The 19,401-nt window shown below is 34.7% G+C and overlaps 1 protein-coding gene across 1 annotated transcript; it reads right to left on the bottom strand.

Annotated features, from left to right (window-relative positions):
• Positions 1-997: 997 nt before the first annotated feature.
• On the bottom strand, positions 998-15,608 carry LOC124457792 (branched-chain-amino-acid aminotransferase, cytosolic-like). Its single transcript, XM_047007981.1, is given in 14 exon segments — positions 998-1,193; positions 1,369-1,443; positions 2,406-2,477; positions 2,960-3,028; positions 3,267-3,352; positions 4,072-4,095; positions 4,098-4,125; positions 4,398-4,485; positions 6,267-6,430; positions 9,626-9,745; positions 10,999-11,112; positions 13,255-13,458; positions 14,484-14,528; positions 15,445-15,608. Coding segments are annotated over 14 exon segments (1,260 nt in total). The 5' UTR covers positions 15,529-15,608; the 3' UTR covers positions 998-1,106.
• Positions 15,609-19,401: the final 3,793 nt, after the last annotated feature.

Genomic DNA, 19,401 nt, shown 5'->3' with positions numbered 1-19,401 from the left:
GGAGTCAAGTGATATCGATTATTAAAAGCATCAAAAAAACTTAATTGCGAAAATATCGTCAAAAGCTAATGAAACTCCGAAATTATCACAAATTTATTTAATTTTGTATAAGTCTAGCGCATGTTGCTTTTTAAAACTTTAGTCAGCTACAAAGATATTTGGCTATTCCTTGTTAAACCTGTTACAGGTAAAAAAAATTTATGAATAATTTTAGCTGCGACCTATATCAACTTTGGGAAGTAATACTGAGGTAAAATTTACTTAAAATAAATGCATAGTTCTATACAAGTTTGTATAGTTTGTAACAGTTCGTATAATTTTAAAGTTTTCATCAGAATAAGCATTGGCACAGCGAGTGTTGCTTAAAAGATGTTTTCTATATGATTCAGCGATTGGAAAACATCTTTTAAGCAACACTCGCTGTGCCAATGCTTATTCTGATGAAAACTTTAAAATTATTAAAAAATGTCGCTCGTTATTCCAGCTACTTGTCATGGAGTCGGTATTAATTAAATTGACTAATCCTGTCCTTTGCCGACAAAAGGATTACGTGTTTAATCTGTCTCTGTTTTAAGTGTCATCTCTAAAAGTAGGGATGACATTGACCTTTTGTAACATTATAAATATAGCATGATTTGGAGGTTCTCATTTAGCAAACGTTGACACCTGACGAGTAGTCTGCCGAAATGCATAGTGTCTCTTCCTAGCTGTAAATAACGGTTCCTTTGAATTTTGGGTTAGTGTTCTGGTTAAAACAGTTCTTTTAAGAACAATTATATTGTTATTATCACCATTCACCATGATATTTGCTATTTTGAAATCCATCTTTAAGTTTGTCACCACGACAAAGTCTTTGTTTCATATACAAAAATATTTGTACATGAAGAAAGCAATAGTTGCATTGTATAGGAAAATAAAACACGAGCCGACTTTGCTACAACTAGCATAATTATTTTAGGAAAAATTTATTTCAGCAAATAAAGGTAACGAGCATAAATTCTTTCTGTCAATCAAATATTTATTATTGAGGTTTTCTACAAATGGGTTATATTTAGCTTCTTAGTGTCCATATGACGAAAAAGGTTTCTATGAACTAGAAACAACAACTAATTTAGACTCATAGCTTGTAAATTTTCGTTCTCATCAGATGAATCATTTACAACATTTGCCCATGGACTGGAAACTTTTCCATACTGAAAGAAATAAAAAACAACTTATAAACAGTAAACTCATTTTAGTCTTCAAGTCATGATTGAAAAAAATGTAAAAATTGATTCATTAATGGACAGTATGGAGTATGCATTTTACAGCATAGAAATTAGGATCGAAATATGGGTTGAATGAATACATTATTCATGCAGCACCTACCTGAATATCAGTAAGTTCCTTGTAAAACCGTCTGGCGATCTTTGGACCATTTTCCATTGTTGGTATATGAAGCATCTAAGAAACACATATGTCAAAGAGATGTGTAAAAATATCAGAAAAAAATTAGGTAGAGGGTAGCGTTTAGCCCAAATGAACGTCGAATAAATTGTTTAATGTTTAATCGATTAAGTATTTGAAAATGGCGCAGTTTTGAACAACTGCTGCCTTGCTGTTTTAATTTGAATCATAAACACTGAATGGGACAGACAATATAGCCGTTTACTGTTTGTGGACTATTAGCACCACTTCTACCGTTTATATTAAAATATCATAAGTCGTATATATTCGAGAAAGTAGATTCAATGCAGATATCAGTTTATGAAATATAATATATAATGTTTACGTAAATGAAGACAAGATGGCTGTGATGATGTTGTCGTTTTATTTTTTACGTTTAGTTGTCGTTTAAGCAAAACAATGGCGAATATGGGGTACATCAAAAGAAAGAACCGCAGCACATTTTGCACATAGAGCATTTCCAGCCTATAGTACCAAAGTGCTTTGGTGCTTTCAACAAATTGACGCTCTTTTAATACTTCGAGTGACTGATTTGAAAGTGCAATTTTTCGAAATTAAACATGTTATATGGCGTGTGTGGGCATCGCGCCTGGGTACGAAGCTGTTACATTTCCAAGTACATCAGAGGCAAGCGCATTGGTTGCATTTTTCTCTTAAAAAACTTACAGCCCATAGAGTGGTTGGTACTTTGAATTAAAAATTGAACAACTTCAACTTATTTTTATTAATCCGGGATTTAAGGGCGGCGGAATATTGATAGTTTGGGTACTATTCATATATGCATGTTTTACTTTACTAGTTTCTATTGAAATCATATGTGTTTACGGATTATAACATATGAATATATGAATATAGCCCCCTCCTAATTATCAATATTCCGCCGCCACTGACAGGATTCACAACTGAAAGACACAGATTCAGTTTTGAAGGTATGTAAACAGTTCCAACAGTAACTATACCTCATCTTTATAAAGTATATCTTTGACAGGACATACGACGCAAGCCGTACCAGCGCCAAATATTTCTTTCACCTAAAAATAAAGTGTGCCATTGGATAAATTTAACAAACAAAAATTTCATTCCGTCATACAATCAACGCATCAACATATTTAAATACTTAAATTTTACATTTTTCTATGCAACATTCTAAATTCAAGGAAAGCACTTGGAGCAGAAAATATTTTTAAAAAGTCATCATACACAAATCATAAAGTGGAAAAACTAAGTTACAGCAATGCAGGAATGTTATGACCCATGGCGTAGCAGGAGAAGATGAGACCCTTATGCGTATTCAAATTGGGGCCAGTATTTGCTAGAGTTATCAAGAATCTCTGCAAAGTTATCTCGATTTGCAAGAAACATAAAAAGATGTTAAGAACTAAAGAGAGAAAATGCAAATGAAAAACAAATACATTAGTGGGAAATTAAGACCAATTTCTCAAAGAACAATTTTAAAACTTAAGTGAAAACAGTAAAAACCATAAAAAGAAAAAAATTTGCAATAATTTCCTACTCTATTCTCCTTGAGACATTTCTTCAATTCTTTCATCGTAAATAGCCTTTCCGATACTTTAAATTCACCCTAAAATTTAACATTTGCATTGCATTCCTTCACTACAAACTCACGAACACAAGAAAATGTTGTCTATCACGTGATTTAAATTTGACATTTTTTGGTAAAGCAAAAAAATCGTTCCCCTTTAGTTATAAATTTTTTCCTCCTTCAACAGAAAAGAAGGGTAATGCGAAAATGGAAACAGTGATAAAAATATTCTCGCATAACATTGCCCAAGTTTCAAAGATTTAAATCCTTGTCGTACCCACTTGTGCGCCAGTTCAATCATCGACTTTCGTGTCACTCCAGGTAATATTAGACCGTCCAAAGGAGGAGAGATCAGTTCATCTTCTAAATAGGTGTTATGGTACATCTTGCATATTTTAAAAAATGACAAAAACTGCTTTAAGATGGCCACTATCAGAGAAACAACACATTAATATGAATCCTGACACAGACTCTATACGCACATGAAAAACATGTGATTTAAACGTGATTTGATCTCCTGAAACTACTATTGTGGCATAAGTATATCGTCCACATAAACTTTAAAAGACATTTTACTCCTCTTCAATCCCTGTGGGCATGTAGCTCAACAGGAAGAGCGTTGGACTAGTACCCGAAGGTGCGAGTTCAAATCTTGTTCAAGTCACATTTTTCTATTGTGCATATAAACACCGTAAAACTTGTTCATTAAAAGATATTTCACCCCAACTTTTACTTTTTTTAATTCTGATATGAAGAAGGGATAGAATAATTAATAAAAATAAAGATGTACGTTTTTGACTCATAAAGCCTGTTTAAATTAGACTCATGATCCTTGTTCAACTTCTGCTGCCCTAATACTCAACATGCTTTTAAAAAAAAGCACTAAAAAGCAATGTTATGTTGCACCAAGGCAATTTCTACTGCTTCTTTGACTTTATTCATGGTAGTGTATGTTAGTCTTGAATAGTAATGAAATGATCGATTTTTGTTTAACAACAAAACTTACTGTGTTAAGTTTTTATCACTTTATTGCGTCTTATCATAAGTTTATAAGTTTCATTGTCAGGAGCAAGAAAGCTTACCGCCATTTTCATTTTCAATAAAAGAAATATATTCATGGTGCCAACTTCAGTTATCTATAGAAAAAAAAGTAAAAAAAAAATTCATCGTGTTTAAGGAAAATAGTATTAATCAGACAACTGCATCAATCAAAAGGCAATCACACGTCAAAACAACGAACAGTGCATAGCAATCATTACGAACGAGATAAAAGGTCGGTTAAATGAAAGATGAGATCAGTGAAAGATGAGGTAAGTGGATGACGAAAGAGAAGATAAAACGAGTTTAACGTTTCGAAACATAACACAAGTATAATTTAAGAATGTGAATTAAGGTCAAGAAAACATACTTGTTCATCTTCACCATAAAGCCAGAGAACCTGCTCACATTTTTTCTTATGTGCTTTGTCTTGGACGTATAACGACGGAGCATAATTTCTAAGACGAATAAAAAGCAAATATTTGATACCTTTTTATTTAATTGATTATGATATAGTTTCGAGCAACAACAGCCCAACAAACCAAGGAATGACAAAGCAACATTGATTAACATTCGTTCATACAAACATTGCTCCTTACTCGGCTTTTATACGCTTAAATTCATAAACTCACCAACCCACCAGACTTGTCACAAGTTCACACACTTCATGTTTGTAAATGCAGATCGTCCAGGTTTGACTCTGAAGATGACTACCGCTAAGGTTGTCGAAACGTCAGTCAGCAACAACAAACCAGTCCTTCTCAGGACTATACCAACCTGGACGATCTACATTTACAAACATGTAACGATACTCCCGGTTCAAACCATTTACTTTTCACACACTTCATCATCGAACTGACAAGACTTGCGAAACATACTTCTGCAATCTTCCTAAAACTTTCTTACGCCTTGTTTAGACACAAATTTATATGCATGTACATCCCCCAACGCCACAACATTTTGAAATGGTAACGATAAATGAGGCAAAAAACGAAAAATTTGTGAGGCAATTGAGTTAAAAAAAACGTAAATCGACGTACAACTCAAAAAAATTGTAGAGTGAACATATGTGCTTAGAATAAGTAGTTAGTGATTTTAGCTAAGTGTACAACTCCTTCATGAAAATTCGAAAACGACTTTGTTTTAAGAGGACACACAAATTACTAATCATTAGCAACTCTATTGACAAGTTTATTATGCATAAATATACTTGAAATTAATAAGATGTATACACAGTGACTGAGGTATATTTTAAGAATTTCGTCCTTTGTCCGGTTACATTGTGTCAATGTATGTCACGAAACCTTAAGAGTCAAAAAAGGCAGTCGAAAATTTTTATTTAATTTAAAAGTACAACAATTGAACGAACGCTATTATTGTAGCACTTTTCCTTATAGCATTTCATCCCGAAGCTTACATGAAATTATGCGTGAACTGGTTCTTTTGAGGACCTTAACTATCAATTACAACTTGATTCAATAACAAAATACGCAATACAACTCAAGTTTATTACAATTCATATTGAATTACAGCGTTAAAAAGCAGCGTGTTCTCCATTGTACGTCACGTCAGGTAAACAAGACCCAGTCACAGCACCTCACCGGCAAACACGAAAAAAGCCAATTTTGAGGACAAACAGTCAAGAAAGATTAAACTTTCCTCATATAAAATATATTGCAAATGTTCTCCAAATAGTCAACTCAATCTAAATACATTATTTCCCAATGGGTGATGTAGGCACTTTAAAGTGACGACATTGAAGATACATTTTTGACACGTGCCAAAAAATTGAAAAACACGTGCCAATATGTTGCAATGAAAACAGTCCATATGACTAACTAATACTAATGAACTAGATCTACTTGCACCGAATTCGAAGTAGCTAGCTGGGTTACTCAAAAAATAGCGAAATCATCAGTGCATGCGCAGTCGACTCAGCTATTTGCCCGAGCTCATAGTCATGGCAATGACAAGATCTACCAGCAGCAATTAAAGTAAATACTTCAATAAGTAACATATTATCGGCGAAACGTTTGAGCATGAGCAGTGGACTAGACCAAAAGTGGAGCGTACTTTAAAACATTGTGCTTGTGTAGCTGTGACTCTTTCATTATGATTTGAGGATTTATATCCTACTAGCAGTCATAACAACCCTTCTTTTCACCCACTCATCCAGTTGACTTAAAACACCATATTACTGTCTCTATTTCACAAACCCATCTTGTTGTCTGAATCTTACCCTCCCATCTTGCAGTCTCCACAGCCACCATGCCAAGAACGAACGTATTTCGCATCGGCCATTAAAGTGACTGGATTAAACGAGCCTGTTTTGAAATATGGACCAACAGGAGATAAAATGCAGTATAGCAACGCTTCTTTTGGTTTGTTAACACCAAGTGTTGGCTAAAATTAAAAGTATTCAAGCTTTCAAAAATAGGTAGCAAATAAAAATTTAGGAAAAAAAGTTTGATTTAAAGAAAATTGAGCATAACTATTTTATGTTAAATATATAGGGCGTATGAAAAAAAGTAGACTGTTGGAAAAAGTTATCTTTAACTTTCTCTAGTAAAGCTGGTAATGAAAATTTTAAAAATGCGAGATGTTTTACGATTGAAAAAACTGTTGTTAAAAGTCCTTCAAAACAGGCCTTCCGCTCAAAATAATCATTGACAAAACAATTTACAGTACCGCTCTCGTATTTGTTAACAAAATTTTGCGTATGATACGCGTATCGTTCTCATATCATACGCGTATCGTTCTAGTATCATACGCGTATCGTTCTCGTATCATACGCGTATCGCTCTCGTATCATACGCGTATCGTTCTCGTATCAAACGCGTATCTTCTCGTATCAAACGCGTATCATTCTCGTATCATACGCGTATCGTTCTCGTATCATACGCGTATCGTTCTCGTATCAAACGCGTATCTTCTCGTATCAAACGCGTATCATTCTCGTATCAAACGCGTATCGTTCTCGTATCATACGCGTATCGTTCTCGTATCATACGCGTATCTTCTCATATCAAACGCGTATCGTTCTCGTATCATACGCGTATCTTCTCGTATCATACGCGTATCGTTCTCGAATCATACGCGTATCTTCTCGTATCAAACGCGTATCGTTTTCGTATCATACGCGTATCGTTCTCGTATCATACGCGTATCTTCTCGTATCAAACGCGTATCGTTCTCGTATCATACGCGTATCGTTCTCGTATCATACGCGTATCGTTCTCGTATCATACGCGTATCGCTCGTATCATACGCGTATCGTTCCGTATCAAACGCGTATCTTCTCGTATCAAACGCGTATCATTCTCGTATCATACGCGTATCGTTCTCGTATCATACGCGTATCGTTCTCGTATCATACGCGTATCGTTCTCGAATCATACGCGTATCTTCTCGTATCAAACGCGTATCGTTTTCGTATCATACGCGTATCGTTCTCGTATCATACGCGTATCTTCTCGTATCAAACGCGTATCGTTCTCGTATCATACGCGTATCGTTCTCGTATCATACGCGTATCGTTCTCGTATCATACGCGTATCGCTCTCGTATCATACGCGTATCGTTCTCGTATCAAACGCGTATCTTCTCGTATCAAACGCGTATCATTCTCGTATCATACGCGTATCGTTCTCGTATCATACGCGTATCGTTCTCGTATCAAACGCGTATCTTCGTATCAAACGCGTATCATTCTCGTATCAAACGCGTATCGTTCTCGTATCATACGCGTATCGTTCTCGTATCATACGCGTATCTTCTCATATCAAACGCGTATCGTTCTCGTATCATACGCGTATCTTCTCGTATCATACGCGTATCGTTCTCGAATCATACGCGTATCTTCTCGTATCAAACGCGTATCGTTTTCGTATCATACGCGTATCGTTCTCGTATCATACGCGTATCTTCTCGTATCAAACGCGTATCGTTCTCGTATCATACGCGTATCGTTCTCGTATCATACGCGTATCGTTCTCGTATCATACGCGTATCGCTCTCGTATCATACGCGTATTGTTCTCGTATCATACGCGTATCTTCTCGTATCAAACGCGTATCGTTCTCGTATCATACGCGTATCGTTCTCGTATCATACGCGTATCGCTCTAGTATCATACGCGTATCGTTCTCGTATCAAACGCGTATCTTCTCGTATCAAACGCGTATCGTCCTCGTATCATACGCGTATCGTTCTCGTATCATACGCGTATCTTCTCATATCAAACGCGTATCGTTCTCGTATCAAACGCATATCGTTCTCGTATCATACGCGTATCTTCTCGTATCAAAGGCGTATCGTTCTCGTATCATACGCGTATCTTCTCGTATCAAACGCATATCGTTCTCGTATCATACGCGTATCTTCTCGTATCAAACGCGTATCGTTCTCGTATCATACGCGTATCGTTCTCGTATCATACGCGTATCGTTCTCGTATCATACGCGTATCGCTCTCGTATCATACGCGTATCGTTCTCGTATCATACGCGTATCGTTCTCGTATCATACGCGTATCGTTCTCGTATCATACGCGTATCGCTCTCGTATCATACGCGTATCTTCTCGTATCAAACGCGTATCGTTCTCGTATCATACGCGTATCGTTCTCGTATCATACGCGTATCTTCTCGTATCAAACGCGTATCGTTCTCGTATCATACGCGTATCGTTCTCGTATCATACGCGTATCGCTCTCGTATCATACGCGTATCGTTCTCGTATCATACGCGTATCTTCTCGTATCAAACGCGTATCGTTCTCGTATCATACGCGTATCGTTCTCGTATCGTACGCGTATCGTTCTCGTATCATACGCGTATCGTTCTCGTATCATACGCGAATGTGATCTAGTAACAATGTTGTGGAACTAGTAACAATGTTAAGTATCAGCAAACAACGATATTGCCAATCAAAGTTTAATTTTTCCACCATTTGGAAATAAATACAATCATTGAAGATCTAAGCGCACGATAAACATGACGACAAAACACAGAAGTAGAAAATCCAGAACATAGAAAAACTAGCTGCTTTTTTTCTGTTTACTTAGACAATGCAATGAGTTCTAATTTCCTGACTGCACCCAGTTCCCAATAGTGGAAACTCCGATTTTGATTTGAAATTATAATTTCAAAAGTAATTAATCGTTTCTCGTTGTTAAAAAAATAATAAGGAAGTTATTGGAAAGATACAGAGCTCCTCGTTTGCGCTAAATAAATGTGCAAAACATGCAGAGAATAAAAACACAACAGTAAAACAAAATAAAACAAATTCCGAAAACGCACATCAACACAAACACAACAGCAAGGGCAATTTTGCGGTGAGTGTTAATAAAAGTAAGCACGCGCAACCTTCCGACATTATCGAGTTACAAAGCAAGTAGACGGCGTTTTACAAAATGTCTCGAGACAAATTATATTAGCAAGAAATAGTAGTGTCTTGTGCAACAATAAATGGTGGTTTCTCGTGCAACTAGGGCAAAACAAGCGCTCGTGAGTTACTTTAAAGATTGTACATATTTTGTTAGACCATTTGTTTACTATAAATTTTGACGGCAAAATATAACAAGAAAAACATAACTTACCCCAGTTCCAATAAATGTTGGTCTTATGTACATGGAACAGTTTTCTTCTTTTGGAACCCAGTCTTTATCGAGTTTTACCAACTCGACGATGCATTTTAGAAATTCCTCGCCATCAAAGCTCTTAACATGAATTATCAATCAAACATTTATAGTACAGTAAACAGTGGAGGTTCCCTAAAATGCAAATCAATCAAACAATGACATCACGGTAGGTTGGAGCTTTCTTATGCATAACACGTGCGTGGTGTATATAAAAACTGTTAGTGTAGACAACACTTTATAGCACAAAGTTCTGAAGTCTTCACAACAACACTATGCCCATAACTTAAGGTTTAATTAATGGGAGCGCTAACTGACATTTCGAAATACATACTTGCATAAAACAGCCACCATGCAGTGCAAGGTACGTACAGCAAACATTCAGAGGCGGTTGCACAAAGCCTGGATGGCCCTTTACAAGTGGATAGCAAAAATTTTCAAACATGTAAAAAAGGTGTTTATATTTTTCTAACGACAAAGAAATTTCGCAATCTTCAAAACAATGTTTTATTCAGTGATTGTTCAGTTGGAATCTTATACTTTTTGCTTTTTAAAAGGTTTTATAAAAGTTTAAATTGCAATCCAAGAGATAACGCTATCCAGCCTTCGTGCAAAAGGCCCCAGTACTGTATATTTACTTTCAAAAACATTGAAAACTTTCTATAAGACAATAGCGATATTCAGCAAGAGTTTGACTACAAGTACGAAGTCTGACCGTGTAAGGGAATGGCACGAGAAGATTTGTTGTCGTAGTCGCTTCGTCAAAATGTTGTTTTAGTTGTAACCAACAGAACAAACTTTTTTACTGAGAAAAACATAGCATTTTGAGAAGCAGCAATAGCTCTATTTCTCAAAATATCGATTAATCTTGACTGTTTTACATTTTATGGATTATATATTTGAAGTATTTGTGCTTACAATTCACTTTGCGTACGAGATACACATAGTAGTTTTGAATGTCATATTTTCGTTTTAAATGTGCATCTGCGTTCAAAAAAGGTTCTGACCTAAAGCCTGGAAGGTCGAAAATAGTATTGTCAAATAATTTCTTACACAATGAAAAAATATATCTACTTTCTTTGCTTTAAAAAACACCGTAGTCGCGACTATAAATTTTTTACAAAACATCGACTCAAATTGATGACGAGTTGTTGCTGTCACAACAATGTTTTCGCGCCAAAATGACGTCATTCGCACACGCAGTCTTCGCGAAAGCTCCCTATTGACAACTTTACGCGGTATATTTTTCATCAGTAAGTTAAACTCAAACAATGGCATGTTTTCAAAAGTGGTGAAATTTGTATTTTACATTTCATGATACATTTCATACTTACAGGTAGACACAGTCTTTCTGCTGTTCTTTGTAACCTCTTCACATTCTCCATGGGTCGAAATAATCTTATCTGGCCATCATATGAGCCAAAATATGCTTTCATGCCCTCAAAACCCTACATAGAAAAATATAATATACTTTCACGTGTGGCTGGGGAAATGATTTAGTATAACTGAATACTTTTCATATTTATGAAGTGGGAAGCTTGTGTTATGATGAGTCATCCCTTTTCAATACAATAAAAATAGGTGCACATTGCGTACATGTATCTGCGCTTGCGTATGATGCGTAGATGTTCCTTGATGTAAAATTAATTATATAGCATTTTATAGTTAAAGAAAACTCGTTGAGTCGCGAATTTCATCTTTGAAATTACTTCAATCGTAATTTTGCGTTAAAATGTGTGTCAGATTTTTAGCTCTAATAGCAACTTACAAGATGTTTTAAGTTGTATTATGTCGGTTATTAGCTGCTAAATGAATCTTAAATAAAGAACAATTTCCTCTAACTGTCATTATAATGAATAATAACTAATATTTGTAAAACACTTAATAAACGTCTACACAATTATGATTAAAACACTGCAATAAGACTAAAATACTTTCGATATTGTTTTCTTTAATACATTTGACAACCGATAACAACATTTTAAAGATACAGAAAATTTAAGTAAGAAAAAAAGTAAGCATTGAAGTTCTTTAAAAAATGCTATTAGAGTTTGTCTATAATTTTTGCGTCCGTTCCGCTTGTAATGCTGTCAAACAAATGGCACTGGAGTTTGACAAATCATCTAACTATAAAACTTAGGCATTTGAGAAATATGTCTTTTAAACAAACACGAATATGGTACTTAAATTACTAAACTGTCAACGACGGTACCCTCGGTAAAATGAATTGATGTGGATGGATGGCTGCTGTTATCGATTCTTTTTACACGTGCAGGAAAGATCCTCGCTATTGAGCCAGTTTAAGTTTTAAATTGATTAAAAATCAAATGTACCATTGCGTTTGTAATTAATTCGTAGGCGGCGCTAGCTACAGCGTGATTTTCCAAATACTTTCCTCAGAGAAGAAACCAGCTTGTTTTGAAAATAATCAAGCCAGCGAACTGGCGGGGAAAGACGATAGCAATGTCACGCGTGACTCACGCACGGAGAAGTTTAAGCGCCTTTCTCGGAATCCAGAAAAGTTATTTAGCGCCATTTCCGGTCACTCACCGCATCTGAGTAACTTTAGAGCGGCGCTCGGAAGAAATATAAGTTATTAACCTTTACAGTTCAGGACATCCTTGTTCTGCGCGTATGTAACACTATTTTCATCAAGTTACATAATATTTTATCATGAAAACAGATTTTGTATTTTGTCAACTCGCTATTTTCTTGGAGCAATAATAATATTATATAAGTACCGCTACCACAAAAGTACCGCTTTCGCATACGCGCCGCGATGCTAAAGCGAGCGTTTACGGTAACAGACGTGATACAATACGTATATCTGCGCATGTGCAGACACAAAAAAAGGTAAATATAATTTTTATACAAAATTACAAATATTATTAAACAATAACAAATTACGCATAAATTTTACAAGCACAAACAAAAAAACTATAAGCTACATTGACATACAACATTCTTATATTTATGTCACACATGTGTGAAAAATTCATGGTAATGTCACAGAAGTATCCATATCTAGCAGATTAATTAGAGGTTGGTCATTCATATATTCAGTTGTGCCAAACTGATTTCTTTAGAAAGGAATTCTCTTGAGGATTTACATTAAAAAACACACTTTAATAAGAAATCAAGCAGGAGCAACCGAATGTATGAATATCACCACCCCACTCCAAATTAACATTCTAGGGCATGGTTAAGGATGTACCGTCAATAATACATCAACTGTTCAATGGCATGGTTAAGGATGTACTGTCAATAATACATCAACTGTTCAATGGCATGGTTAAGGATGTACTGTCAATAATACATCAACTGTTCAATGGCATGGTTAAGGATGTACTGTCAATAATACATCAACTGTTCAATGGCATGGTTAAGGATGTACTGTCAATAATACATCAACTGTTCAATGGCATGGTTAAGGATGTACCATCAATAATACATCAACTGTTCAATGGCATGGTTAAGGATGTACCGTCAATAATACATTAACTGTTCAATGCAAACTGCCAACCATGTATGACAAAGTGATAAAGGGTCATATGCATTCTGTCTAATGACATGTACAAACAAATAATTACCTCTAGAGCATAATGTAAAACTTTTGCAGCTGGATTTAATGATAAATTACCATAAGGTTTGATTTCAGGTACGCCCCAACCATAAGTTTCCGTCCACGGTATAGTCAACATATGATCAGTAAACACAGACCCAAACTCTATATTGCCAATGTTGGATGGTTTCTTACTTGGCGTTGTACATCTAGTCACTTTTAAATTGCTATGCTTTAAAAAAAATAATTACAATTTTCTTAAGTTGTAATTTCGATAAATACTTAAATATTTTGTAAAATCGCATATAAATAGTTACTTATTATTAAGAAGTTTGAAGCTTTACTTATGTACTGCATTTAGCAGTCAATTCCATTCTAATCGAAGGGTTTGTGACCTTGGTGATTAATGCTGGAACATGACGTAATAAAAAGTGATATTGATGGTTTTCACCACTTTATGTATCATTGCATACATCAATATTTGCTTTAAAAAATATCAGGGAGAACAAAAGATTGATAATTGGGAGGCTTGATAAATTAATATGTTATAATTCATAATCACAATTGATTTTTAATAGAAACTGACAAAGTCTTTGGGCTATGAATATAGCCCAAACTTAATTACTGATCTTCAACGTGCCTAACGAATTTGTTTATACAGAAAGAGGGAACATTTTATCAACATTTCCCAGAAGGGTAACACTATCTATCACAAAAAGACGCTCATTGGTACAATTTGCTGTCATTGCTATCAATGAATACAAATGTGCATTTCCTTTTTAGGGATTTGTATATTTAAACTTCTATTGCAGCCAAAGACAAAACTAGAACGTTAAGTCTGTGGGTTTCATACTGATATATTCCGCACTGCTTGACTTATTTTATTTTTGAGCAATTATAATTTGAAAAGAAATCAGCAGGGCGAAGCTGAATATATGAAATATCCCCCCCCCCCAGCACCCAGCATTCTAGTTTCGCCCCTGATTGCAGCAACTGATAATTTTTTGATATGTACATTTAATTCATACACACAGACTTCTCAACTTGACATTATAAAATCACATGTAAATTAGTGTTAAAGCCAGGCCATATTTTTAAGTAGTTCAACAATGCAACATTATAACCAAAATAATGATTTATTTCCTCGGAAACTTTGTTTCATTCATTGTTTTTTTCAGTGAACAAGTAGAAAAACATTTACCATGTACAATTAAAAACACAGGTTGCTTGACTATTGAAGTAAAAATAAGTGTTTACCTTTATGTCTTCAGTTGTGGTCAGATATCTGGAAAATCCATTTTTCTGTAAATAGGGAATGACATAAAAATTAAACTTTACAAGAGTAACTGGATATACTTTTGAAATATATATGTTATTTACAAAGTAATAAAAAATTACAATTACATGTAATACATCTTATAGTTAAAGCTGATGTCATCATTCATCATCATTGTAATTGTTTACATTTATGTACAAAGCCTTTGAAAAAAAATTTCGGTGTACGAATTCAGCTAACGAATTTTGGTGGATTTCGACGCGAGCTTGATGTGAAAAATTGACGATAGAATTTCATACGTAATAAAACCTATTTTCCATAATATAATTTAAGCATAACAAAGCGGCCAACGTAAAATTAGTATATTATGAACATGCATGAAAGCGACTTTTGTCGAATTTCTCTAAACATTGCCTTTTTCTAGACAAATATTACTGTTAAAGGTGATACTATAGTTTAGGATAGTATAAATAAACGTGAAATTAAATAACAATTGATAACTTTTCAATAATAGCGTGAAATGATTTAATTATGACATTTCATATCCATTCAGCCGTTTAGCGAATATATAACAGAAGAAAAAATTATTTATTTAATACTTCATAAAATTTTTTCACGCATATAAATACGTGAAACATTTGGTATAAGTAAATTGTTCCCAAGAAAAACAAAGCTAACCATAAATATGAGAGGCGTGAAATATTTCATATTTTGACCAAACAGTTAACTCCCTCGTGTAATTCACTCGTTCATTGTTAAATGCTGAATCAAAATCTCCAACATGAATAAAGTTTTACTAAAAGGGACACGTGCAAACAAAACTGTATGTAAGTTCAAACAAGATGAGAATATCATATTATCAATCTTTACCATTATATCAACTATTATGTTTCTCATACTACATGTCGTTACCTATACAATGTTGGACGTTTATTGACTTACCAAAACGGGATAAAAGCACGTTTTGCAATCTATAACAGATCTATATCCAAGTCGTTGAAATGATTTCGTGAGTGTAAAAGCCATATCGTCAGAAGGCAGTTTATATTTCTTTGTAACTTCGCTGATGAAATGACGTTTTCGTTCTATTTATATAAGCTAATCATTATTCCATCAACAGTCGTAAAGACATTGTCATTGGATAAAAAGAAAGGCTTGATGTAGGCATGACGTTACGTTGATCAACCGAAAGTCCAGTTCGTTTACTTCATATAATGATATTTCTCTGTTTAGATTTTTAGATTTATGCAAGTTTTGACTCTAGCTACTGAAGTCGTCTTTATTTCATTTCAGTAACGGCCACTGTATAAGAAATAAACAGCTTTGTATCAATATGAGACACGAAATTCATCTGTGGAGTTATGGCGTTTAATCAGGGACGTCGCAAAGACCTTCAGTTTGTGGGGGTGTAGCAAATATTTACCTGAAGAATTTTCCAAATTTACCTGAAATTTTACTGTTTTCCTGATATGCATTTGTGAATTTGGGAAACATGTAATGACTTCAAACATTCAATTTTAAAAAATTAATGATCAGTTTTAAAATATTTCATTCCATCATAATTTTTAGTTTACATAATCAAGGAATATGCAGCCCCATATGCCACTCGACAATTTAACAAGTGAAATTTCTGTCTTAAATTGGTAATAATGATTACGGCCTTAACAACCATGAGCCTACGGAAGCTTTACGTTTTGAGAGGGTAGTGGTTTACTTGCCCAAATTTCAAATCGATCTAAAAGCCATTGTAGGAATTTTTAATCCCATACAGATTTTAAATTATCAATTGGTCGTGTAAACTAATATCCACCGATTTGTAAGTGAAATTGAAAGACAAATTGCCATACCAACTTCGTACTTTACAAAAACATGCAGATTTATACGTCTTTACGCAATATTTAGTTTTATGAAGAAATACATGACTTTATAAACAATTTCCCAGCTTCCTTATTTCTTCGACTATTTTGCCCAAGTTTTGCAAAGTTTTTAAATTTTAGGGGACAGTTGCACACCCTTACTCCCCATCTCGTACGTTCTAACGTGCTACAGATAATCTATTACCTCATGTACACCATGTTGATAAATTTTATTGATGTAAAGTATTATTTCCCGACCAACTATGCTTTACTGATATCCTTTAATCAAGGATTGATAATTTCAAAGCAACAACTTTGCGCGTGGTCAAATGAGCCATGCAAGTCAGTTCCCTTGTGGCAGAACTTAGCTAGCCCCTACATCGGGAAATTCTTGGTGCTACCTCTGCATTCACTACAAGCATGACGTATAACAGCATACAAGCATGACGTATAACAGTTATAGATACTCCCATAGAAAACAGTCTGGAAAAGAAATATTTACTTTTAACACTGAGATGACTTAGGTGTAGTCATCGAAAGTCGAAACGTAGAAATGATTGAATGTTTTGTTTACTCTGTGTCTACATTCTACAAAGTATTAATTTTTTATGTATTTTATACTGCACGAGTAAACATAGAGCAAAGTATAACATATCACTGTCAGTGTTGTAATGTAACTCTTCTTTCTTTGCGTATTTTTTTATTAAAGGTAATTTTGCATAATGATTTTTAACTAGCATCAAAAATGTGCTTTGTCATACCTGTTACAACAAGAATAGCAACAAACGCATGCGCAGCAGTTTAAAGTTACGTAAATTTCCTATAAAGTCACCTTTGGAATCACTGATCACTCTACAAACTTGCATCTGTAAGATAAACTGATTTTGAGGAAAGCAAAAAAAAGTCGTACTCGTTATCGTACCGCACGTTTTTTATCGAATTATCTAAGTTGATGATAAATATTATGTTTATATCAGTATTGCAATAGTCAATCACTTTATTTTCACCTGATTTTTACGTGATCTTTACCTGTTTTTTGTTTCGATTTGCAATTGAGGGGTGTAGTTCCTATTGCACTATTGGAGTTTACACTCATCCTGCACAGCCATGTCTACTGACACTCGATTTAAATTACACTAATAATCACAACAGATTTAATAAAAACGAAATAAAGTCTCAAGATTTATTAAAAATCTTGTTTGATGTATAATAACAATTAAAACTCCCGCAATGATAAGTATGGGTAGAAGGTGTTACACTACGGTACATATGGTTGGAAGGTGTTACACTACTGTACAAATGGGTAGAAGGTGTTACTTTACTGTACAAATCCCACAATAATAAGAATGAGTAGCAGGCGTTACACTACGGTACATATGGTTCGAAGGTGTTACACTACTGTACAAATGGGTAGAAGGTGTTGTACTACTGTGATGATAAACTCCGCCTCTCTTACATACGTCTCACAAGTAACTTGTTTCTCTTGTAATGTTGTAGTGCGAGGTATCATCCTCTTTTTTTATTGTTGTAGTGTGAGGTACCTTCCTCTTTTCTTAATGTTGTAGTGCGAGGTAGTTTTCTCTTTTCTTAATGTTGCAGTGCGAGGTACTTTCCTCTTTTCCTAATGTTGTAGTGTGAGGTACCTTCCTATTTTCTTAATGTTGTAGTGGGAGGTACTTTTCTCTTTTCTTAATGTTGTGGTGCGAGGTACTTTCCTCTTTTCCTAATATTGTAGTGCGAGGTACCTTCCTCTTTTTTTAATGTTGTGGTGCGAGGTAGTTTTCTTTTCTTAATGTTGTAGTGAGGTACTTTTCTCTTTTCCTAATGTTGTAGTGGAGGTACTTTTTCTTTTCTTAATGTTGTAGTGTGAGGTACCTTCCTCTTTTTTTAATGTTGTAGTGCGAGGTACTTTTCTCTTTTCTTAATGTTGTAGTGCGAGGTACTTTCCTCTTTTCCTAATGTTGTAGTGCGAGGTATTTTACTCTTTTCTTGATGTTGTAGTGCGAGGTACTCTTTTCCTAATGTTGTGGTGCGAGGTACTTTCCTCTTTTCCTAATATTGAAGTGCGAGGTACTTTCCTCTTTTCTTAATGTTGTAGTGCGAGGTACTTTCCTCTTTTCTTAATGTTTTAGTAAGAGGTACCTTCCTCTTTTCTTAATGTTGTAGTGCGAGGTACCCTCCTCGTTTCTTAATGTTGTAGTGCGAATTAGCATGCAAGGACGGGGGGACATTGATAATTGGGGGGATGGGGCTGTATTCAAATATTCATATGAAATAATCCGTAAACACAATTGATTTCGATAGAAAGCAATAAATTACAACATGCATATTTAAATACTACCCCCCTCCCAATTATCGATGTTCCACCGCCCTTGCGATTTAGTTACTCTTCTCTTTTTCTAATGTTCATTTGCTAATTCTTATGTCAATATTGCAAAATGCTATCGGCAAGAAATCTATATTTCACTAATTATCTCATAAGTTTAAAAATTCTTTTGACCACCACACATTGTTTGCAGTTTATTTCAGGAAGTTTCAGGCAGAAGTGAGTGCACCGACTCGTAAAAAATAGCGCCCTAACAATTTTATTTTGATTATTTGCTCAGAGTCAGATGATGTCATCAAATTACACACATATGTACCAATTGAATTTTTATTGCTGTTTTTTAAGAAGATTTGCAATACTTTTTTTGTTATAGCTTGTGTAATAAAAGCTTTATCTTGCAAATATGATTTCCATTTACGTCATATCCATTGTGGAGTCCCTAACAGACCAAATAAAGATAAAATTTTCGTCATATGAAATACATGGCGTGAAAATGTTCTTAAACTATCTAAAGGAGTTGTGATAAAGGAATGAACTCAGGATAAAATCGCCAAGTTGTCAAGATGTCCCCTTTTTCGCCAAAAGACTAAATCCTTTTCGTTCGTACTTATATCAAGTATTCAAAAAATACATCATTTTGCGACTTTAATTTTGGCCAATCAAAGCGCTCTTCGCCAAGAGCCGTTTCTTTCAAAATTTTAATTGTGTCGTGCCATC

Source organism: Xenia sp. Carnegie-2017, unplaced genomic scaffold (assembly GCF_021976095.1).
Source record: "Xenia sp. Carnegie-2017 unplaced genomic scaffold, XeniaSp_v1 HiC_scaffold_6, whole genome shotgun sequence".
NCBI lineage: Eukaryota > Metazoa > Cnidaria > Anthozoa > Malacalcyonacea > Xeniidae > Xenia > Xenia sp. Carnegie-2017.
The sequence above is the reverse complement of the archived record's forward strand: the minus strand, read 5'-3'. Positions and strand labels throughout refer to the sequence as shown.